Raw genomic sequence first — 26040 nt, forward strand, 5'->3', positions numbered from 1 at the left:
GAACTTCTAATGACATGGCCTCACTCGCAGCTGAGTTACAGCCTTCAGAAAAGCGTCCACGGGCAAACGATCAACCCCCTTACTCTCTGCCAAGCTGCAAATTAAGTGCCGGTTTCTTTTTCCTCTGGCTTTTTTAACAAGCTCACAATGGATGACATGCATGCTCTTGACAAGCAAGAACTTCCATTTTAATTATATACCTTTTCCTCATCTTTTAATTGCTGTTGTTAATCAGTCATTAACTTCTGCCGCCCCCCTCCCGAGCACGAATCCTAAATCAACCCGCAGAACATCTCAGCTCCATAAATTCCATCGCTCCACTGCTTGTGCGCGCTCTAACGTGTAATTTCATTTATTTTTAAAACTGTCATTTTTCCAAACAGAGGTATTTGTTATTTGTTCTAAGGGGGGTTGACAGTAAGGGGATTTTAATCATAACTTGCATTAAATTATCCGTCTCCGGATCTGTCAGGGGGATAAATTCAAGACGACACTAAGACGCTGCTATTGAGTAATTGTGTTCTGTGCAACACTAATATTACCGCTGACTGATTCCAAACAATGGTGATTGAGCTATAGGGCTATTTGCTTTTCACCCTCCCTGGATAATTCCAACCTGTCCTAGAAGCCAAAGGATCTCCATACAAGTACAGATACAGCACTGACAATGGGCCTATTTGTCTCTCCTCCTCCCGAAAGGAAACAGATGTTCTGGAGAAGCTGACTAGAAGCAACATGAGCCAAAGCACTGCTTTGAACAAGCCCATGGCTTAGTGGGAGGGCTGCACTGATATGATATGACAGACAGGGATGGGGCCCGTTGACAACAAAAAGAAAAGGTCTCAGCCTGCACTGTCTCCATGATGGTTCTTTTTACAGGCTCAGAATAACCTAATACTCCACCCATGCACCACAAAAAGAATGAGCCAAAAGAGAAATCTTCAATTTCGCCCACATAATGGGTTAAATCAGGATAAATCTGTACCAAAGGCCACAAATATTTATAACGGTTTCTAAATTCCAAAACAAAAGCACTACAATTGAGCATCACTAGTTAAGGAGTTGGGCAATCCCATGACTGAGGTGCAACATCCCACTGGTATTACATTCATAAATACGTATGTAAAGTAATTGTAATAGACATTTTAAAAACAGGTAAGGGGTCCTTTACCTTTACTACCTATGTGCGTGTTTCAGAGAAATATATTTTATTAAAACATTAATAAAACCTAACTACAGCAAAGAGCAGTTTTGTACAACTACACTTTACAATACTTCAAAAATCTGTTATTTTTGCATTAATATGTGAATCCATTTAACAACTAATGTTTGAAACATGCTTTAGCATGAGTCCATTATACGTTATGAAAAATGTACAAAAGTCACATATTAATTAGGTTTCATCGTCCAAATTTCCCGAAGATCACTGGAAGAAGAAAAGTACATAGTCTCATTCGTTTTCTTTATTTTCATTGATATTGCGATATTGACTCACAAGGTCATTTTGATAGTATAACATTCATACCCAAATGACAGACTATAGAAAGTGAAGTATTAATTCAAAAATAATAAGTATGAGATAATGACACTTGTAAGGACATAAGAAAGCCTGTAATGTCCTGGTATCATTAATATGGATTCTAGTTAAGCATATTTTGTGCATTTACGATGTTAAAAATACCATCAACCCTGTTAATCATTTAAGAGAGAAAAAGGCGGGGGGGGGGGGGGTGTGAAATATTCTAGATTGTATGTTCATACATAAATTGAATCTTCAAACAAATATTTTAAATGAGAAGTTACAGTCTGCAGCACTGCAGGTGTTTAAAAAGTTTTCACAGTGAAGTAATGTAATAAATATTACTGTATCAAGCAGGCACACACGGTTGCTTAGTGGTTAGCACGTTTGTGTCACACCTCCAGGGTTGCGGGTTCGATTCCGGCCGCTGCCCTGTGTGTCCGGAGTTTGCATGTTCTCCCCGTAATGCGGGGATTTCCTCTGGGTACTCCGGTTTCTTCCTCCAGTCCAAAGACATGCATGGTAGGCTGATTGGCATGTCCAAAGTGTAAAAATGGGTGTGTGAGTGTGTATGTGATTGTGCCCTGCGATGGATTGGCACCCTGTCCAGGGTGTACCCCGCCTTGTGCCCCATGCTCCCAATCCCAAGGATAGGCTACAGGATAAGTGGTATAGAAAATGCATGGATGGATGTATCAAGCAGTTCATTGGTGTCAAATAATATCAATATCGAGCAAAAGGGTGGAAGCATTGGGTAAAACTTCATTAAACAATTTAACCAAAGCCAGTAAAATGAACGACCCTTAATTCATTTTGGATCCATCAACATCATTGCCATCTAACTGAAAAACCTGCACACACAGAGACATCCAGCTGAAACTGCAGCTGGATTCTCACACAATCACAGAGCTCCACTGTACATATTACAATATTTATTAATCGCAGTATATTCCTTCAACACAACCTATACTCAAACGGTTACATACTGTTAATGTTTCCACCTGTTAGTACACAGAAGTGACGCAGTTGAACAGTTTTTCCAGGCAGCCTATAGCACAATATTTTTCTAACACACTTCAAACATGTAATTATAATCTGCCAGTTTGCTGACTTGCTGTGACAACAGTACTTTAGTCATGCTGATACGAAAGCGCTGTGTCGCCTAACTAAATACACACACCCAGTGACATTGTGTGTGTGTGTGTGTGTGTGTGTGTTGTGTGTGCGTTGTGTGATGTTGCACAACATGCTTCTCATATCAGAATTACATAAACACACTTGGCTCACCTGAGATAACGAGGATAATGATTTCAAAAATACTCTTTGAATAGTCATTATCAATGCGTAAGTACACACTTGGCTTACTAAGATGAGTAATATGCCCCTTAAATACAGCGACAGACAGATAAACAGACAGACAAATAGACAGACAGACAGACAGACAGACAGACAGATAGATGGATAGATAGACAGACAGACAGACAGACAGTGGACAGATAGATAGACAGACAGACAAATAGATAGCTAGCTAGCTAGACAGACAGACAGACAGATAGACAGATAGATAGACATACAGACAAACAGCTAGCTAGCTAGCCAGACAGACATACAGACAGACAGATAGAATTGGTGCAGACACTTATAGTATAAAACACTCAGTATTACCCAAAATGCATGTATTATCCCTAAAGAAAGGTTTGTCCTGCAGCTAATTCGGCATTAATAACAGTAGTGAACACTTTCCGTGTGCTGGTCTCTGAGTGTACGTGCAATTTTGCATGACATTGTTTGTTTTGCAACCACTGTTTGGTTCTACATTACTATGCTAAATACATCTGCTAGCCAACTCTTTCTCTTTCACTCCAGTCTTCTATAAATAACCTGAATTCTACCTTCCAGACCTTTAAGTGTGTAAATCAAGGACTTGATATGACAAAATAAAATAAATAAATAAAAACAGTAATGTAATTTGAATGAGATTTGAACAGCATTTTTTAACAGATAAATGCACTGAGAAAGCAAGCGAGTATGAGTAGTGTTGTGAAACAGAAGTGTGTTGTCTAGACAAAATATAACCTCATCTATTTTGTTAATGAATTATGCAAAGCGGGATCCCAGCTTCTGGTTGGTTAAAAGTAAATATTTAATATTCATCCTTGCACTCTGAAATTATAGAACACTTGTCTGTGAAAATTGCCCATTTTGGCCAATTTGGTTTGTGCCCCTGAAGACTTTGATTTGGATGTATTGAGCTTTTAAGTCCACGGCGCTTTGTAAGACTCTACTTGTTGTACTCTAACCACAAATAAATGGCTTTCACAATTAGAGGTTTAAATAATGTAGTGGCTCATGCTCGGTCTTATGCAGGATTCGAAAGAGCTTTCTAATGCACATAATGATTAAGTGTAATTCAAATACCAACTGTGTTGTTCAAAATCTGACAGGCAATAATTTCCTCTATTATATTGTGCCATTTAATTGCCCACTACCGACATCCTTTGACATGTCATGAGGCAATGATTTACAATTACTCTAGCAGTGAAGCTCGGCAAATGACAATATAATCATCTACATATCCCCTCTCATCTGCCGCAGCTAGTAAGGCAAGTAAAAATAGTTAGCGTCGTAGTTTTAACGGGATTCTATTTGAGGATTATAAAAAATTACAGCAGAGGATGATGTTTAACAATAGAGTCGAGTTAAGAGGGCTGCTGTGGGATGAGGAGGGACTCACGATGATTTTGACTCGCTGTCAGGGAAAAAAGCCTCTCACACACACACACTAGCTGATGGTGAAGTATTACTGGTGTCAGACTTTAATCTTAATGGGGAAAAAGCAAAGTGAATAATCTAAAAACAGCCTTGAGTCATGCATCCTTGGACATTAAAAGCATGCACTTTTTCAAACTTGATCTAACTTTATCGCATCAACGAGAAACAAGCACTATAGTTGAACTCAAAACGCCCAGCAGATCCATGCAGTATTTATCGTCTGTATGCAGAAGTCAGAAAAAAATGACCGATAAAAAAGAAAGCCATCAACTACATCCAGCAGAGGCGAAGGAGGTGGGGGGGGGATGGGGGGGAGGGAGAACACTGAATAAAGTTAAAGTATCCTGCCCTAATTTGAGCTGGGAAAGCTAGAAAACAAGTTTGTTCCATATTAAACCAATGTTTCACGGCGTTTAAGGAGCTCATGCATAATTTAGTGGGTACAAAAACGAGCACAACATGGTGGGGGGGGAGAGAGGGTTGGTGGGGGTCCTTAGAGGGAAGCCAAGGCTGCTGAGTGCACTGCCTGCTTTAAAATGATGGAGGAGAAGTGGGGATTCTCATTAAGTGGCTTCACTCCACCCCGAGCAGCAGACACCAGAGAGAAAGCGCCCACAAAATCACCGCCTCATGTTTCCCCATTAAATATGAAGAATTGCGCAATATGTGCAGAGAGGCAGTTTGGCGGGGTCAGCCGTCGCACCGTTTCTGCTGTATCTGCAGGTCATGTTATGATGACCGACTTTACCCACGTTCAATCAAGTGCCCTCTGTTTTAGGAGACAGAGCAGGGAAATTATAACAACACAAGGCAGGGGGACTTTTAATGAGGAAAAATTAGGTTTAGGGAGGAAGCGTAGCGCTCAAGGAAGCCAAGTGGCTTAGTTTGTATGGTCGGTGAAGTTGTCAAATATGGCAGCAATGCGAAGTCTTGACGGCTAATTCACCTCTTGACAGTTGGGCTAGATTCACAAATCAGCGCCTAGCAACAGTCAAATCAAAAACACTGCTAAGGGATAAAAAGCAACAGGGCATGCTGTTATAGGAAAATAATCAATGATTTAAAGCACCCAAACAAAAATCAGAGATAATGAAGTTGATAATTTCCCAATAACCACAGCAATTTGTAAATGATTACATTTCTCATTAATTAAAGAACACATCATCCTTTTTATCCATTTATAGTTGTGTTGAAGAATGACAATTCCTGTATCACTTATGTTATAGCAGCTATAAACAATCTTTCCTTCTTCTGTCTTGAAGTTAATTTTTTTTTTTATGGAGCTTGTATGTTACAGAGGAAGCACAAAAAAAAGCACAAAGATCTGAAGACTTTCCCAAGGTGGAAAACTAGCTACAACTTTACCTGTGACGGTTACAAATTGCTGACACTGGAGACTCCTTCCATAAATGTTAAATAAATATCTCCTCATAGAAAACTTCACCATATTAATGCTTACATACGTGCATGTGTCTGCAAACATAAGTCCCTGTGTATTAGCTTTTACTATACTAAAGATAGCTTTAACGTATTAATATAAACCTTGCAGCCAGATCTACTGTCCGAGCTGCTGTTAGAGAAAATGAATCAACACCTTCTGACCTATCAGAATCAAGATTTCAACTTCACTGTGGTAGAAAAGCTCACAACAAGCTAACACAATACACTACACTAATGTTCAGATCCATAAACCCATCACCAGCACTTAACATGGCTTTCCTTTGATCTCGCTTGTCTCCAAATTCACTGCCTCCTGTCTGACCCCGGTAAAAATGCTGACCTTCACCCCATCCTCCATTACATGAAGGCCTTCTGGGTGTAGGCTTTCAAACAGCAGGAGTTAGCCCGGTCATTAAGGAGATGTAGATGGGTGTCAGTGTCCGTGCAGCATTCTCTGTCTACGAGCAATGGAGGAAATATGGTCAGTCTAACTGGTTCCTGACTGTCATTTGCATTTAATAATCAAATGTCACAGAGTCAAATGCTCTCAGGAAGTGGATGTGCTACTGCGGACAAAGTTTCACTACAATTCTTCATTCATTTTGAGCTAGACCTATTCAAAAGTGCACCGTCTAGAGTTTCATGAAGGTTAAGCACTTATTAATCAAGCATCTGAAAAAAGCAGAGTTAAAATCCCACATGCAAATCATGTTTTTTGCGTTTTTTATTTTTTTTCAACAAATCAACCTCAATTTGCAAAAACTATTCAACCTACGGCATTAACACACTAGTAAACCCCACAAATACTGAAAAATGGTGCATCTCACACTTTAATTCAGTCATTGACTAATTGTAAGTGGACATCACAGACAGTCACCCTCACTCTCTTTCCTTCCCCAGACAGTGAAAGTAGTGCGGCTCTAAAAGGTCAAAATGGCCGACATTAATCAGATCGCCAGATCCACGGCCCTCCCCTCCATCATTAGTGCACTAATCATGGAGGGTTTGGTCGTGAAGAGGTTTATTCCTAATTATTGTCATTAATAAATCAGACGAGTCAGGCCTGTCGGGATGAAAGAGAGGGCGTCCCGGCCCGCCATCCATCAGAGTGCCCGAAAGCGGCGACTTCAGCCATTAGCAGGCCTCAGAGACACACCCAGCCAAGGCCTTGACAGCTCCCACACACATACACATACACACAAACACACCCATACACACAAGCTGTGACTTTATCAACAAGGAGAAGACATCAGTGAGAGCAGAGAAAGAATGAAAAAGAGAGGGAAGTGAAGGTAGTTGGTTGAATGGTGATTTGACATTCATACATTTTGTGTGTGTGTGTGTGTGTGTGTGTGTGTGTGAGAGAGAGAGAGAGAGAGAGAGAGAGAGACTTCATCCAAAACATCCCATTTTTCAATCATATACTGTATAGATCAAAGAGAAAATGTTGTTTATTTCACAGCAATTCATTAGTCTGTGCAGACATTACATTAGCTACAATTTCACATTTACTACACTTATGTTATTAAGGTGTTTACAGGATAAACATTACAGTTTAAGCTAAAAAAAATCAAGTTTAAAAAATATTATCAACTTTATCATCTTCAGCGTCTGGCATCTGCAGTGGGTCCGGAGCCTATCCAAGTAACACTGGGCGGAAATATGGGAAACTTTGGATGAGTATGGGATGCCAATGCATTACAGGACACCACACGCATGTTGACACACTCAAAGGGACAATTTAGAGTGGTGAAACCACCTACTACCAAGTTTTTAGGAGGGTGAGGAAACCAGAGGACCCAGTTGGTTTGTACCTCTGGGGAATCCTTAAAGGCTCTATGTCGAACCCTATAACAGAGGCTTTCCCTTTTCGAAATAGAACCATAGCAACCCATTTAGAAAGCTAGAGCCACAAACTAATGATGTTTGAAGAACACCTCATGTGTGTGTGTATTTATATATGCACTGTCTAAGCTGCTTGTATGCGAAGTCATGCGCTTCTGATGATGCGCCCTTGCAGAAAAAAAATCACAAACATGTGTTCGTCAACTGGAGTAACTGACATGACTGCAGTTCAGACTAGCCACAGGTACAGTGGTAGAGCAGTCACAATCTGTGAGGCACATTGGGTATTTCTGCTCAAATTGCAGAACAGGTTGCCCAGTAGAAGCAGGTTTTGCTGCTGTTCCAGTGGAACAGACCAAATTTAAAAACTGTACATTAATATATGCAAGATACTGAGCATAAATACATACCTAGAATCTAGAACCCTTAAGGTTTTTTTGGTCTGTCCCCTTAAAACTGGCAGTGTTTAATATATTTAGACATTCAAGAACCCTTGACTACTCATGGAACCCCTTGAAAGTGTGTTAATAAGGCCATCACAAGTCTCCCGAAGTGCTTCAGTGCACCTTGCACCTATTGCCCTGAAATCTCTGGAGCTGTACTGGGGTGGTGAACACGCTTCTTCCAAAAGATATTCGTATAGTTAGTGTTTTGATGGTGAAGGAGACCTTCGAAATCTCCCATAGGTGCTCAGTTAGGTTGAGATCTGGTGTCTCTGAAGGTCATAGCATAAGAGTTTTATCTTCATTAAAGCATTCACGGAGCACTCATGGATGTGGGTGGAGTCATCCTGAAAGAGACCACACCCATCAGGAAAAAGTGACCGGTCTGAAGAGTGTACACTATACTGTGTTTATATTTACAGCATTTTTGAGCGAATACGTGTGTGTGTGTGTGTGTGTGTGTGTGTGTGTGTGTGTGTGTGGTTCATTCACTGTCAGAAAGGAAACACATCAAATCCTAATGTGCTAATGAGTGCTGAGACGTGGAGTCAGTTCATTTAAAAGGCCAAACACACACACACAAACACACGGCTCAGTCAGCATTCCAAATCTGAGGCCAATGAACGTCTGTGCGTGTGTTTCTCTTGCCACAGGGAGTGAGAGATGGAGAGAGATGTGACATCTCACTGCTATCACATCTCATCAAATTAAAGGAGTCCATTCCACTTAAATGAGTTCTGTGAATCTGAAATTGACCATTAATGCAGTGTCATGTTAAATTAATACTGTCATCCAAATTGCTGGTATGAATCTTTCACATTTGAAACAAGAGCGAGAATGACTTATTCATTCCCTACTCTCTCCTCTGATGTCATCCCCATTAAACATAACCAAGTGAGCTGTCTCCGTCTAATTGTATTAAAGCATTAAAGAGGAACTCCACTCCAAAAAAAAAAAACCTCACCATTCAGTTTGCTGATCCATCCACCAACTCCATAGCACTGCAGATCACCCCACGTGATCATGTGAGATATGGATGGAGATCAGTGAGAGATCAAGAGGTTTAGGGAAAGTCAGGACGTCGTCATGTTATAGTATGATGTGTGAATGAGAATCACAGAAACTGCATGAAGCATGAAGATTGAAGCATGAATTATTTCACTAATTCAGAATAACACCATATCCATCAGAATGGATCAATGTTGTTCAGGCATGTGTTCACATGTTTTCAGTTATTTGAAGTGAGGTCCATAGATTTTAATTCATTTTAAGATGATTTTTATTTTGATGTGCTGTCATCAGACCCAAGAAAGAAAAAAAAAAAGAAAAAAAAAAGAAAAGAAAGACAGGCATTTCAGTAACAGTATTACCTCCTTCATAGAGAATTGATACAGCAATGATAAATTTGCAGTCATTTCCACTTCTTCTTTTTTTTAGAAGAAGAAGAAAAGCTGATCAATTACTCCCAGAAGCACTTTATCTTTGATTAATCTGTGAGTGTGTGCTGCTAATTAAACTCATCTGGAAGAAAGCCAATCCCAGTAAAATCCACTAGAGGTCAACTGCCTTCCTGCAGGTGAATCGTAGAGAGTTTTATCTGATGTTTTTTTTTCTTTCTTCATCCGTTGTTTTAATACGAGTATGTTATTGATAGAAAACTATCTACACCATAAAATTAGCTATGATTTAGATCCAAATAACGGCGTTACTGCACAGTCTTTTAATCATGACAAGGGTTTGTTACAGCCAGGGGTGAAATGTTGATATCCTTTGTGCAAGCAGGTTAAAATATAGGAGCGTGTGTGTGTGTGTGTGTGTGTGTGTGTGTCACCCCCCGTACATTTCTTGAAAAAAAAATCTTGTTTACCTGCAATATTCTGGGCTTGTAGAGATTTGTGTGTGTGTGTGTCATACTATCACAGTAGAGTAATGATTCAATACAGTGCTCCTAGTGTTTATTGCATGCAGAACATGAAACATAGAAACTGACAAGAACAAGGTCACATCCCTTCAACCTCCTCTGTTCTGAGTCAAAGGAAAAAAACATGCAAAAGAAAGAAAGAAAAATAAGGCGTGAAATCCCACAAAATAAGGCAATACGTAATAGGACAATTTATCATCATTATTAGACTTATTTCCATTTTACAGCCTATATCTAATAATACTGTCATTAAATATGGGAATTTAAAAAGTCTTACAAAAGGTAACGTATATTATATGATTTTTCTGTTTTGTGTTTGTTTGTTTTTTCTTCACATGATATGAACATGGTTTTGAACCTAGAGAAGAAAAGTTGTGCTTTGTAAGTCTTAAGATAAAACAGTAAGACAAGCTTTCTTCTCTGTCTGAAGAATTCTTTACATCTCCCTCTGCAGAGCACAATAATTGAAAGAAAAGCTGTGACTACAATGAGCAAGTATTTGTCTCCATCTATTGGCCAAAGTCATAAACATCCCAAAACTTCACAATGAACCTGTTTGTGGGTTTTGGTGTACTTTCAATCATCTGTCGGTTATAAATGTGCGTTCACCTTGGGGATATGAAAAGGAATGAAAGCCTGCTAATTGAATAATAATTCAACCTCACGAAAAAAATATTATGTTGCAAACCTTGACCTACTTGGCATGTGAAATCCGGCACAAACGATCCAAAAGATCATCCACTGATGGCATCTACTGAATGGCAAAAACATGTTACAGTTTAGTGATATCTTGCTTTCTAGAAGGAGTTACAATATATTAATAACAAAAAATTAAAGAGAAAGAACATTTATCAAGGCATTTGAATGTCATATAAGGGATATTACACATATTACACAAACTTAGGGAAAATCACACACATTTCACATGTGATTATGTGAGTAGTAAGGGAAGAGAACATTTCACCATCTTATGTCATAAAATTGCACATTTAAATTTAAGTAAACGTGTTGAAAAAAGTATTATACGTGCGAAAATCACGTGAAAATAAAAAAAATGTGAGAAATCACATGAGCATAAAAATACCATTGTCTACATGTGAAAAAAGAAAGTGAGTGGTGATAATTTTGTGAGCAATCACGTGTCAAATTAACAGAAAATGACAAAGAAAAGAAAACAAAATTTAAAAAAATAAACAAGAACATAACAAGGCTGTGAAAAATAGCACATATTTACATGAATGAATGAATAAATGAATGAATGACTAAATAAATACATTCTTGATGGGGGAAATTATATTTGGAAAATGAACACAAAAAAATAAACAAATGTTGTCAGAAATAACGTGAAAAATAAAACCACGTGCACGGCCTATGAGAAATTCAAACCTAGCACAAATGATTTGTGAGAATATCACGTGAAAAGTCCACTATATGTGAAAAATATATTTTAAGCATAACATGCAAAGTGTGTAAAAAAGAAGAAAAAAAAAGTCACACGTGTGCATTCCTGTGATTTCTTTGTAAGGGCTACTTTATAAAATTCACCTCCTGTCCTGTGTTTAAACTGGAAAACAACAGAAACCCAGCAAAGGCTATAAGTTTTTCCGTCTCTTTCACCAGTCGAATCTAATCTGGTTTAAGCTCAAAGCAACACGTGGTAAACACAGGCCCACTTTCAGGCCCTCCACTGCCACAGGCCATGTCTCACAAAACCCATGTGCACTTCATCATGCTAAATTTATGAAGAGAAAGGAGGAGGGAAAAAAAACCTTTACTGTTCTAGAGAGACGTAACAAATCTTAAGGGCAGAGACAGGCTGTCTGCTCTTATTTACACGGCAGCCATCATTGAAAGTTAGCGCCACCAGACAAGTTTGTCCGTTCTGATCCGTCCAGCTAGCCAGGCCACGCTCACGCTCTTCCCCAGGCTATGAGAAAGGGATTGTGGGATAGATGTGACCTCCCGCATGGAGAGGACAGACCCACCGGTGAGCTGTCAGTCCACCTGTAGGCACCATGCAGCTCACCAGCACACACTGATTTACCAAGGCAGGAAATGATTTTATTTATTTATTTATTTTTGTGTCACAGCCATTACAGAACATCACATGAACTTCACGTGGATTTTGCACAAGTAGTTTTTAGACACTTCAGGTTATTTTTCCACGTACCAACTTGTCATGTGTGGTGCATGCGTTTTTATTTTTCCACGTGTGATTTTCTCACGTAATTCATTTATGCTCACGTGTTACTTTTCCACAGCCGATACATTTTGTGTTTCAACTTCTGATTTTCTCACAGAATTTATTTTTTCACGATTCGTTTTCACATTTACTTTTTCATGTCTAGCCCATTTTATTTTTAAGTTACAATTCATGTCTTTTCAGATGGTAATTTTTAACATTTCATGTTTTATTTTTCCACATCTGCTAAGCTCATTCAGTTAATGTTCGTGTTAATTTTTGGCATGTAGCGCACATATACGCATTTCTTTTCCCACATGTAATTTTCCTCTTAGAAATAATTCCTTTTGTTCATTTTTCCCATGTAGTGCATGTGCTTTTATTTCTCCACATCCGATTTGAATCATTTATTCGTGTTCATTTTTCATACGTTTGATGTTTTATTTCCTCCAGCTGTGATTATTTGACAAATCGTTTATTTTCCTTTTTCACACGTAGTGCATCACATTCATTGGTACCCTGTAATTTTCACATTCGATCATGTTATTTGTCACCCATGTTTGAATTCATCTGCAATTTCAGGCCATAACCTGGTGAAATGTGTTGACATCACATTTTTCACATGATCACATTAGAATAACATGATGACAAAGTATTGAAGTGTGATTTTGCCACAAGGGAGTGTCAAAAAAAGCGCAATAAATGAAAATCTCATTTTCTTTCACTATAATAGAGTGCACATGTTAGTGTCCAGTGTGGGATAGACAATGTAAGTGTAAGATCATGTAGAATTGGACATGACTGATTTTGAATATCGCAGTGTATCCTAATGCTAATCTCTAGATATTCCTGGCCTTTCATACTGTACTCCATTGTTTTGAAGGTCTAATCCAAGGCCATGTGTCTCAGAGTTGAAACTGAAGCAAGTTATTTTATCTAAATCTCGTCGACAATATATGAACAATGAGTAAAAATCCCGATCGAAGATTTTTCAACAAATTAATTATAGTAAGTGTAGAAAACACAAAAAGCAGAAAACAAAATGATAAACTTACCAAATGTCATTGTAGATGCAATCAAACTCAATAGCACAACAACTTGAATTAGAATAAATTCAAGTTAGAAAAAAGGGGGCAGTGTAATCCCAATCCCGATGCAAAGGATAATTACTGTTACAGAGTTGCTGTGGCAATTTTAAAAATCTCATATTCAGGACATTTTTAATGCCCTTTTAAGACCCAGACAAATGTAAATGGATATTAAATCAACACAAGAACAAAACCAAATACATTTAAATGTGAGGGGTCCTGCAAACACCCCTATGTCCTACTTCATATAGCTCTGAAAACATTAACATTTTCAAGTTCCTCAAAAGCGAAAAAGAAAGAACATGAAAGGATGACAGATATTCAGCAGCCAGGCTTGTAAATCTGCCTGATTTTATATAAAATTATACTCCATTTAATATTTAAAATTGAAACGTTCTTTTTAAAACATTAAAGACGTTAAATTTAAAAAAAAAAATTGACATTTTAAGACTTTAGGGAATATCCACGGCAACCACGTACTGTATTACCACCCTGAAGTTGATTGTTTTCAAATAACAGCATGTCCTAAGGTGTTCTATTCCTCTTCTTTATTAATTAAAGCAATTCAAACTTTTATCCATCTAGTCTTTTTAAACAAGTTACACTCCACCCACAAAAAACTATTTAAAAAAAAAAAAACAAAACAAAACAAAAACAAACAAAAAAAAACAAACAAAAAACCAAATTCTACCATTAGAACAGAGAAGTAAGAGGTTAAAAGAAACTATAGTGTGAAGAGTGAGAGTTATTGCTCTTTGATACGGAGCATATACCTTGTTCATGATATTGAGATAAGCTCCAGAAATTACAGCCAGACTTTAAATAAGCGATGCAGACATTTATTGTTGATGAATTTATGCAAAAGACATTCTACAATCAATCAAAGATTTAAACAAAAAATGCCTTAACAGTCATACTTCCTGTTATTGATCAAAGAGCATGGTCATTAGACTTTGCCAGAACCAAACGTTTTTACAGCCCCAGGTTTAAGCCTTACTTTGAACAATAACGGATTAAACATAAGAACCATCTTTACTTGCTACATGTGAGATCATGTATCTTGTGTCAGGTGTTGTGTTACTATAGCTCTAGCTTGATCAGTCATTAGATCACCCAGACTGCTGACTCCTCACAAATACGGAGATTAATGCATACATAAAATACTCCAGAGCTGATGCTGTAGATGGCTGCTTGTGTTAATCACTGAAAATAAGAGCTGGTTACAGTTACCACCATTTTTGATACACTTCCTGGGCACGATGGCGTTACAGACTACATTTAACAAAATATTGTAATTTGATAAGAAAGACCATTTTCATTCCCTTATCAAGCCAACTTGGTTATACTGATCCTCATGAATCCTGTTAACTGAGCTGAGATAATTCATGGAAGTAAGCGCCCAACATTTTAGTACCCTGGATGTAGTTGGTCCTGTAAAAAAAAAAATTTAAAAAAAAATGAATAAATAGAGATAAAAATTTGTTTCTAGGTACTGATGCTAGAAAAACACTAATGTGCAATTTTACCAGATTACAGCCCTGGTCCAGCACTGATTGAATGAGAGTCAAAAATACCTATTGAGTTTCTCGTTTTGGGAGTGAGCGCCATCGTCCGATGAGCCAAGGGGAAGCAGCATGACGTTGCGTCCTGTAGCCTCCTGGAACGTCAGAGTCACGGGGATACTTCCTCCCTCACGGGTCAGATCAGGTTCGACGCCAAACACTACACAGAACAGAGACAGAGTGAACACCTCCTGGATGAGTCAAAAACACAGCTTTATGCGATATGACAAATATCATTGAAATTCATTTTTATTTAATTAATATCTAATATATCTATCTAATAATATATATATATGAGAGAGAGAGAGAGATCTCTCTCCAAAAAAAAAAAAGCATACGCCAACAATTTGTGATCTTGATAGATCATCAGATATTTTATCATATCGCACAGAATGCTTCTAGAGCCTCTGCTTTCTGGTATATAAGGCACTAGATCCCTACAATTGAAGTATCATATTATATATATATAAAATAATAATAATAAAAATTTTAAGAAAAAGAGTAGTGCTGAAACTTGTCAGTTGTCAGATAGTCTGCAGTTTTGCTTGATCTCAACTTCCATTTGACTGATGCCAAGGACATCAGTATTCAGTGTCCTATGAACTGTAGTCTGCCCACATCCTAGTGTTTTCATGGTCTTTTCTTCCACTGCCTAAAAACCTAGCTAGATAATTAGGTGCACTTAAGCATTGCATTTCTTTCACATGGCTTCACTGAAAGGATGTTATGGTTCCTTACCAGTCTTCATGGCTTTTCTACCAGCCATGTAGTGAGGATGGGTAAAATCAGACACCCAGGCCTTGGCTCCATGGCCCAGCTGCACCTTTATTTTGTTGGGGCTCTCCAGCTCGGCAAACTTCTTATTGAGGTGGGAGACGACCTAAGAATCAAGCACATCATGTCATTCCAGTAAGATCTCTTGAGAATAATCAGTGTACAAAACAGAAGGAGTCTTTCTTCTCCTCAGACTGGAAGTGGAACTTTTGGTTTTGAAAGCAAGTTTTGACTGGTTCTGAATGGCAAGACAAATAAGTAGTTGCTTTACTGCCAAATAGTAATCTGCTTTTATTTGGTCTGGGTGGCGGCGTGTGTTGGTTTGTTACCGTTACTATTACACACGCTTAGTTAAATTAAGTTCATTTTAGTTTTAATATTTATGCTCTCCACTGTCTAGTTATTTTTGAGAGCATGCATAGATATAGAAAATATCTTCTCAATACCTTGATGCATCTTTGATTCCCCAGTAACAAGAAATAACACACTCTGAGACGTGCTTTCACAGGAACTCAATCAACGACAAGTTGGTGTGACTACTGTTACTACCCTCCCTAAAGCGGATTATTTTCCAATAACAGAATGTCCTGAAGTGTTTTATTTCTCTCATATAATAGCAATTTGCCAATAATTACAATTTATTTATTTATGAATGACACATCGTACTTTTTATACGTTTATAGTTACATGTAATATAATGTACATTTCCCTTCACCAAGGAAATAATTCTGCAATCATCCACTTCAGTTGTTTTCCTGGCCTTTTGGTGTTGCTGAGCTCATCAGTACATTACTAATTTTAAAGAATGTACCAAATTGTTGATCTGACCACTCGTAAAGTTTCTGCGATCTCTCGGATAGGACTATTTGTTTTTAGTCTAATGATGGCCTCCTTCACTTGCATCAACACCCCTTTGGACTGCATATTGAGAGTTCCGATGAACAGCTACCAAATGCAAATTCAATCACTTGGAATAAACTCCAGACCTTTTATCTCCTTAATTTGTCATGAAGTAATGAGGAAACAGGCCACACCTGACTATGAAACTGCTTCATTTCAAATCCATTGCTGTGGTTTACAGAGGCAAAATTATGAAAATTGTGTCACTGTCCAAATACTTATGGACTTGACAGTAAATTTAATAACAGCATCAAATTTAACAGGTTTAAAGATTAAGCACTATATATTTCCTGGCCCAATACTAATCAAACTTGTCCATGTAAATTTTAATTTTATAAATGCAAACTTCTCAAAGCTGTAAAAGTTAACCATCAGAACAAAAAGTCTCCTCACCTGTTCCTCCACCACTTTGGGGTCCATGTCAGGCACCAAGCGGATGGAGAACTTGCCAATGACTTTGCGTGGTATGACCGTTTTGGCTCCGCTGGCAGAGAACGCGCCCTCAATGCCATGCAGTGAAAGAGATGGGTATCTCCAGCGGTGCATCAACACTTGCTCCTACACAAGAAAGATAAACTGTATTATTAAACTGAAAATAAATAAAACCGCTGTACCTTGTATTTTGCACGTAATGAAAAATAAAAAATAAGCACAAAATAGTGCCACAGTCCCAGTTATAAAATGACAAAAAAATCTCATGACTGTCATTGCCAAATGTGTTCGAATATATATATTTATTTTTTAGCAGACAATACATTTTTAAAAGCTGCACAAAAATTGCATATAGTCTCTCGAATAGATTAATATTACAATCTAAAGAATAACTTAAAATACAAACAGTTTTGGCATGCATGTCAGGTTATGATTAAACTGAATATATAAGTATGTTAGCTTAATAAAGATATCGTAACTACTGGAAAATACATAAGAAGCACAAATAGTAGGTTACTATTAGTGTGTGAATACATGTGTTAGCGAATTGATCAAATTACTTTAAAATGCTAATATTTTTGAATTTTTTCACCTTGTGGTGCTCATTGGTGAACCATCCTATCTTTAGTTTACTGATGTTTGCCATGTTTTCATTCGTAGTGATAGGCTACCTACAAAACATCTATGAAACCAACAATCTGATCACAAATTGGACGTTTTTTTTCCACTAGAAATAAAATTGTGGTGGGAAGTGCTTGTGTATAGAATACAACTGTGCAGCGCATCACTGTCTACTAGAGTCAGAATAATTCTAAAGAAACTATTTTTCTTTTCGCAATTTCTGCCAACAATTTTAAAAGAATGAAGTATGGAAACAAGCTCATAGCATATAGGAGCAGGGTTAGTATCACGGATGGTTTCAGGAGCTGAGTAAGAATGAATATGTGGAACCAAAAACAATGGGGATGAAAAAGAAAATGAGACCACTCGCAAAATACTATACAATTCTCATTTGCATAAAGTTGAACTTGATGCAAATTTGTTGTGTCACTACATATGGATAGCTGTTTCACAATGTGCAGGAAAACAGCAGACCTGCAAACAGTGTACAATAGTTAGATCACAACACATACAGGACAGAGACTGAAAAGCATACCTTAGTGTTGTGCAGTAGACGTTGGGCTCCCACGTCTTTGGTGTACTCTTCCAGGTCAAACTCGATCTTCTCATAAAGCTTTCTTTCCTCATCAGTCAGCTTAGCAACATCTTTATACATCCCTGGCACCAGGATCTTTCCCTTATGATCCACCAACGAGCCTGAAACCCAAACAAAGCCACACAAAAAACTCTTACAAACTACATACCAGTCACGAAGGCTGTGTTGAATCCAAAGACTATACTAGTGTTGCATAAAATAATGAAATTCAAAACAGTTGTGTTATAGCCTCATATTACATTTCATGGATGGGGCTTGATTTTTTTGTTTTGTATGTAGGATTTTCCCAGTTTAATGATACAGACTAAGTTCCCAAACTTTTTTGCCAAGCGACTCCAAATGGACATTATACATTATATGGACATTATATTTTCTGTCCAGTCTACTGGAAAGTGTTGTGCTGTTATAGGAAAATATTTCTTTGAAGATCATCGCTGCTCTAACTCACCCATGAGAGTGATCAGGTCTGTCATGGCTTCATGGACGGAGCCTCCGAACACTCCAGAATGCAGATCCTTATCACAGCATTCCACCTATTGAACAGATGCACTGCAATGAGGAATAAATCCCTGAAGTAACTTCCATATGGGCGAAGCCAGACCAAAAAAAAAAAAAAATGTTCTTACTCATGTGGAAATCTGAAGAAAAAACAGTGAATTGTCAAATAAACCACAAAGTACACTGACAGAAGGGATCTCTTCCTTACCTCTAAAAAGAAGTAGCAGATTCCTCTCAGGCCGTAGGTAATGCAGGGCTTGGTCTTGCCCAGCCAGTAGTTGTCCGAGATGCAAACATAGTCTACATCCTTAAAGAACGTGTCTTTGCGGGAGAACACCAAATCATCCAAACCTTCAGAGCCGGACTCTTCCATTCCCTCGAAGCAGAACTTGATGTTGATGGGCAGCTCCTGCAGCACAAAAAATAAGAAATAAATAAATATAAATAAATAAATAAAACAGTAGCTAGGGTTTAATATTCGTCTTATTTTTATTGCAGTACTCCAACATTACTTTTAACTTGTTTTAATTATTCTGATTTGTTTTGTTTTTTTTTACCCATTGTATCATTTTAATCTTTCTATAACTGATTTATTTCATTGTTATTACTTTTTGCCTATATTACCATTTTAATTTTGTATTAATTTACTTTCTTACTTTTATATTATTTTAATTCTTAATTTGTTACACACTCTTATTATACTTTATTTTAGATTGTTATTTTCTTCTTTCTGTACTTACTTGAAATAAATATAAGCATATTATTATATTTTATTTTGACTACCATTTGTTTCTTTATTTTTCTGTTTTTATTGCATCTTAAATGAGAGATTTAATTTTATTGCAGTAGCAATATTCAGGAAAGCAGTTTATTATTTTTCAAAAGTTTGGTATTGCTGTTATGGATTTTTGAGCACATAAGGCAATATCATGGAGGCGTTTTAGCACCTCACAGCCCCGTTCGTGCCCGAGCTCTGGTTATGGTCTCTGCAGCATTTCCTTCTCCTCCCAGTGGGTTTCCTCAGGGTTCTTGAGTTTCCTCCCACAAAAACAAGTCAGTAGGTAAACTGGCCAAGATCAGTTACCTCTAGGTGTGAATGAGTGTGTGTGCTTGGGGCTCTGCGATGGACTATCATCCCATCCATGGTGTATTCCTGACTCCCGCCTATTGTTCTCGAGATAAGGTACGCATCCACCGTGTCCCTGACCATTATAAAGTGGTCAGTGAAGTGTGTGTGAGGTAATATAATTGGGCCTTTTTCATATTACACTGATAAAGATTCATATCTGCCAATATATGTGCATCTTCCAATACTTGATAATGACATCCACACAGTAACCCAAAATGTCAGGTGGTCTGGGAAAACCAATCATGTCACTGTGGCAGAATTCTGAATTCTAGGTCAAATTTCACACAGTTACCTTACACAAAATATCAGAAGCATGATAGTGACATGTGCAATAGATATATTGTCAGTAAACATACCACACATTCACAGCATCCATCACTGGATGTATTGGAATTGGAAAATGTGTCAAACATTAACCCTCAGATTGAATATGATTTATGGGAAAAACTATCAACATGTTGATTTTATTTATCAGGTACACACATCTGATTGGCATTTAAGTTCATAAAGACTGTGTGTGAGAATGATTTGTTTCTAGTTCAGAGCTTACGGTGAGCATGCAAAGCTTGTACTTCTTTTACTATAACGCCAACTACTTTGAACAAAGTTCACACTACAAACTTTGGAGGCAGTTACATTAGTGATCTTTAACATTTGAACTGAATACCCAGTGATACAGTGAACCTCAGTCAAGGGTAACAGGTTTATTACAGGTTGGATGATTTTGAAAGACTTGTTTTATTGTCTTTGGTATCTAATAAAGTGCTAAAGTGCTAAAGGCTTGCCTAGACCGTCAAATAAAATGCAGTGCCAATAAGCGGCAATATAAATGAACTTGGTTTACTTTTATTAACAAGGAAAACCAGTCTGTTGATTTTTAATGCAATTATTTAATCTAGAACAAAAAGAGAGGTTTTTAATCTAGGGGAAAAAATGTCATTGTAATTTTGAGAAAGGCACAAAATTACTTTTTACGCTAATGTAGTTAGAAAGCAATTCAATAAAAGGTGATAAATGTGTGTACCTGTCCTATCTTCTGAAACGCCTCAATAATGTTAAACCAGGCGAGCACGGGGCCTTTGTCATCTGTAGATCCACGTCCATAAAGTTTTCCTGCATGGGAGGAAGTATTTAATGTCACAGCATATTTAAAGCAATGAAGAATGTAAAACCACTTAAATATTTGCAGCATGTTTTTTTAATGCCTTGCCCAATCAAAGAAATTCTCTCTTTATAAAAAAAAAAAAAAAAAAAAAAAAAAAAAAAAAAAACACCCACGTACAAAGTTTTATTCTACAGCACTGTTAAATTCTCTATTCTGATTGGTCAGAAAGTGTTGCTTAATATTGTATAAAAGAACTATGGCAATAGTTCTGGCTGCAAAACATCACATGACAGGTTTGTATAAATGAGCTCGATCTAATACATTTGTTTCTATAGTAACAATTCATTCACTAAGTATTGTATGGCAGATGCTCCACATAAACAGATTTTTTTTTAAAGGCATGTGAAATTGCTGATGTGGTGAAGTTTTCTGTGAAAAGACGGAAAAGGCTTCAGGACGTTCCACAACATTAGATGTAGCAATAAATGGATAAAATGTACCATGTGTCCTTCTTTACTAAATAGACAAAGTAACCGTTGACAAATCACTGTAGTACAAGAGGAATAAAAACATTGGGCTGCACTGTTATATAAAAACATTCAACTTCAGTGTAGTAACAGTAACTGTGTAAACAAACAGCAAATCTAATAACTGAAAAAACAATAAGCCTATTGTGCAATTTTACAGCCGTCACGAGATACGTTTTCTCACTATGATCACAAGAGTAAAGGGGAAACGATTGCGACGGGTTTATTAGTCCGCAGTCAGCAGAAGACAGACGCGTCACAAGACAACTGACTCCCAATAGGAAGTAAAATAAAATGTCTAGTCAGGGTCACTTTTGGATTTTCATTAGCTCATCAGCAGAAATTTCCAGCTCCACAGCCACTTATTACTGTTAATGCAAAGTCCTGACCTAACATTTTAGTGACCTTAAAATGTCTCAAAAACTTACTTGGATTTTCCGTTTTTCAAAGCTTTAAAATCCTGGATTCTTTCAAATATAAAGTATGGCTATTGTCCAGATTAAAACACACACAAACATACCTAAAAAAAAATTGAATATCGTGGAAAAGTTCATTTTCTTCCATAATTTAATTCAAAAAGTGGAACTTTCATATAATCTAGATTCATTACACAAAGTAAAATACTTCAAACCTTTTTTTTGTTTGTTTTAATTTTGGTAATTATGGCTTACAGCATGAAAGTTCCACTTTTTTAATTAAATTATGGTGAAAATTTTCTACTTTTCCACGACGTTCTAATTTTTTGAGATGCACCTGTGTATGTGCTTTACATCAAGGTTCTAAAGTTATTTACTGAATTAGTTAACCGTAACAAACCATAAACTTCAGCTTTGTAATGTTAACACATGTATGAATTGACAATCGTTTAAATGTTGAAGAAATAGACCTGCAATTACTCATTTATTGAATATTTGACTAAAATAAGTTTATATAAATTAGCAATAAATAAATAAAATCACAGCAGGTTCCTAAATGATAACTTTCTGAACTAAATATTAAGACTCGCTTTTAGCCTCAAGTATGAAATATGTTCATCAACGTAAACATTTGGGGCAGTGGTAGTGCTGTGGTTAAGCTGTTGGACTACTGATCGGAAGGCCACAAGTTCAAGTCTTGAGTGAAAATTCAGCTCTGCATACCGTCTCGCTCCACCAGAGTGAAAGGCTCAGAGTCCCAACCATCCTCAATATGCGCAGGCTGGACATCCAGGTGTCCATAGATACACACAGTCTTCTTGCCTGGGTCTGAGCCTAGACTGCCCAGGATTATAGGAGGAAGAGGAATCTCTTCACCACCTGGCAGCTAAGACAACCACAAACAGGAGGACCATGAGTGTGTCAAAACCCACCAGAAACTTAAAAGAATTTTTAGTTTCCTTTTTTAAAAAAAAAAAAAAAAAAAAATCTGTACTGTTTTGATCACAGATAATAAAAGTAGGGAGTCATTCATCCACAGTACACCAAATCTACAGATCTCTCCAAATTTGAACATGCAAAACAATTTCCCTCAAGCAGGAACAGAAACCCCACCTTCTGTTTTCCAATGTCTACCAACTCTGCCGTGCCTCCCAGCCTCTCTAGGTCTTTCACTGCCATCTCCATCATTTTCTTGATCTCTCCACGTTTCTCAGCCCAGGCTGAGACACTCTGCACGGCCACCCACTCAGCCAGGCGCTGCGTTACACAAAACCACTTGTAGTTAAAAGAGACAGGTTCAGTAAATGGAAACAAATAATATTTGCATGAAAACTGCACTCAGCCTTCAAGAAACCTATTTTGCCTTGGACCATTTTCCATGCCCCCGGGTATAAATATGAGTTTGCACATATGGTAAATAGTATGCAGAGAATTAACAAGTATGATTAACTATTTTGGGAGTTTGCCAGTTTGTATTCAGGTCTGAATGCATAACCTGTATAACCAGTGCACTTATGAAATCTTTCAATCAGCTACAATATGTTAGCACCCCCCTACCTCAACAAACCCCTTGAGATTTGCGTTCCCTCACACAACCTGTGATCAGAATCTGTCACTATCCTAAAAAAAAAAAAAAGGCTAAAGACCCACCTCTTCCGTGAATACGTAACTAACACCTAATTTGCCCCCCCCCCCCCCTTATATATTTAAAACTAAATAAATAAAATTTTAAATAAAAGCTTTCTGCACTTACACTGGCTTTTACACCTCTACTCTGCACACTATGCTTCTCTAGAACGCAATTAAAATCTTGTATAGTAGCACTACTTGTATTGTTCTCCGCTTTATATATATAGCTTTGCTTGTATTTCGTCTAGGGATGTGGCTGTGAGGAAAATTTTCCCACTGGTTAATTGAGATGTGACAACACCGATAAGACAGGCATCACTGGGGAGCGGGGCAGGGCAGGGTGAAGCAGGCTTTTGGAATGCCCGTGCAGCCTGCCATTCCACATTCACTTTCGAAATTAGTGTCAATTCTGGGGCAGCAGTTGCTTGATTGGTGGAGTCATTATTATTCTTAATGAAAACCACAACAACTACAGAACAGTAAAATGACAACACTCGCTTATATTAAACACAGAACTTTTGAAACCAAATCTTCTGCCATCGTCTTGTCAGTCAGCTCGCCTCACTCTCACTCATGCTAAATAAAATCTGACTCCTGCTGATCTGTGCTGAGACTCGGACTCACTCGGCTCATGCCGAATCGAGCAGACGCGTTCGGTTTTTAATCGTAGCGTCCTTACTCTAACTGCTAATGATTTTTATTACTAAAAGGCTAAAAGACGTTGGGGGCGGTGATGCAGTGGGAAAGTGATGCAATCTGTGTGCGTCCAAACGCCATGCAACACCGGTAACACCGTCTATCGCAGAAAGCCCAATTTCCTCATCTGTAAGTCACTTTGGATAGTGGAAAATGTAAACATGCAGTATATCTTATCTAAAACATTATAATGTAATGTCACTTATCCCTATAAAATGGATACAAGTACTATAAAGGGACTAAAATGAAAATTCAAATAAAAAGATACAAGAAACACACACAAAAAAAACTGATTAAAATGGAACAATTAAACAAGTACTATTCTTCATTTTGTTTCTTTAATAACACGAATTAAAGAAGAGCACTAGCTCAATTAAACTAGATTCAGTCCCTAAAGCAGATGGATTTGATGCACACATTAATCTCCATGCATCACTTATATTCAGTAATCAGTAGACTTCGTGGGAACTTTTAAAGAGAGAATAGACTGTAATGTTTACCTGAATGTATTCATCCTGGTGTTCGTCCACATATTTGAAGAGGGCTGGAAGGTAAGACATTGTGCTGTAATGTTGCAGTCTTGATGCAGGAACGCCAAGTGATTCTCCTTTAAAGTACAAAGACTTTGTATCACAGAATCGGACTTTATAACTGCTGACAACGCCACCTCTTTATCAAAGCTGCTGGGTTAAAAGTTTGCACTATAAGTTCACATTAGTTCACAGAAGGTTGTTAATATCTGGTATCACTGCTGATAAAAAAAATAAATTAATTAAAAAAATAAAAAATAAATAAATAAACAATATTACAGAAACAGTATCAGCTACTGGAGAAATATAGCCCATTCTTTACAAGAATTATTTTAAGTTGAAGATTTATCAATCTATGTGATAATTCGCTGCCATGGTTTATTTGTCTGTTCCATTTAATTTTCCTTAAAGTGTTATTTACCGTATTTAGGCACCCCCCCCCCTTTTTTTTTTAGCTTTGTAGTAGATTATCTCAAATAAAACTTATAAATCACAAAAAAAAAATAGATATATAGACTTTTGCACAAAGTCCGGGAACGACAATTACTCATTAATCATCCAAAGAGTTATCATCAACACTAGAAATACAACACAGCAATACTGGCATAAAGTTGGTTTGACGTTGGATGTTGGTAGGTCCCTCAATCTGCGATTATATCTGCGAATATATCTGCGAATATCGAACGTCCAACTTCAAACCAACTTTATTCCAGTCACAGCAATCAAAACTTGACCAGACTACCCAACAATATATTGGTACAATGTTACAAGGAATTAATGCTACAGTAAACAACGGCACGTACCATTTGTATCCAAATAGAAACATAACATTAAAACTATTTCATAGAGAAATAATTATTCAATTACAATCAATTAGACTAAATTAAAGCGTGTATAAACAAGCGTATTACCAGAACAAACCACTCCTTCCAACTCTCAATCTGAAGAAATGAGTATGCTTTTTTTCCCCCTCGTCTTTGCATTTCCGCTTTATCAGCGCTCCAAAGACAGCCAATCAAATCTCGCCATTCCTGTTTAGTTGAAATTGACACTTTCGTGGACCAATTAGATTTCGTCTGAAGACCACTGGCTATCATATCACATGATAAGCGAAACCGATAGTGTTTAAATCAGCAACAACTGCGAGAAAGTCATACGACCGTTTTGTGAAGGACATAATCAATGATGACTTTAATTACGTTATTATTTTCTTAATCAAACATTTAGTAATAAATTATAGTTTTTAAAGCTCGCAAGTTATATGCGGCTACACTTCACAAATAAAAGAGGTGTTTTTGACTTTTAATTTGTTCTCCCAGTTCTAGAAACCCATCTGTCCGTGATGAAAAGCACTCGGAGCTAAGTATGTACCGCTGCAGCCCGGAGACCTCCGAGTGGGAGGTGCTTACGCGGCAA

The 26040-nt window shown here is 37.4% G+C and overlaps 1 protein-coding gene across 1 annotated transcript; it reads right to left on the minus strand.

The window, feature by feature from the left end:
• Positions 1-14033: 14033 nt before the first annotated feature.
• On the minus strand, positions 14034-25620 carry cndp2 (carnosine dipeptidase 2). Its single transcript, XM_053613097.1, has 12 exons — positions 25536-25620; positions 24595-24701; positions 22883-23026; positions 22493-22655; positions 20746-20834; positions 18801-19001; positions 18543-18627; positions 18035-18195; positions 16840-17004; positions 15511-15652; positions 14785-14932; positions 14034-14641 (listed from the first exon to the last, which is right to left on the minus strand). Exons 2-12 carry the CDS (start codon positions 24652-24654, stop codon positions 14575-14577), a joined length of 1425 nt encoding a protein of 474 aa, XP_053469072.1. The 5' UTR covers positions 24655-24701; positions 25536-25620; the 3' UTR covers positions 14034-14574.
• Positions 25621-26040: the final 420 nt, after the last annotated feature.

The sequence above is a fragment of the Ictalurus furcatus genome, chromosome 24 (assembly GCF_023375685.1).
Source record: "Ictalurus furcatus strain D&B chromosome 24, Billie_1.0, whole genome shotgun sequence".
In the NCBI taxonomy this organism is placed as follows: domain Eukaryota; kingdom Metazoa; phylum Chordata; class Actinopteri; order Siluriformes; family Ictaluridae; genus Ictalurus; species Ictalurus furcatus.

Excerpts from the sequence above, each read along its gene's own strand:
- cndp2 (XM_053613097.1), bottom strand. The coding sequence starts at position 24,654 with ATGTCTTACCTTCCAGCCCTCTTCAAATATGTGGACGAACACCAGGAT. Across the intron at positions 22,656-22,882 it reads TAGACATTGGAAAACAGAAG|CTGCCAGGTGGTGAAGAGAT; the intron begins GTGGGGTTTCTG and ends TGGTTGTCTTAG. Across the intron at positions 18,628-18,800 it reads TCTGCTACTTCTTTTTAGAG|GTGGAATGCTGTGATAAGGA; the intron begins GTAAGGAAGAGA and ends TCTGTTCAATAG.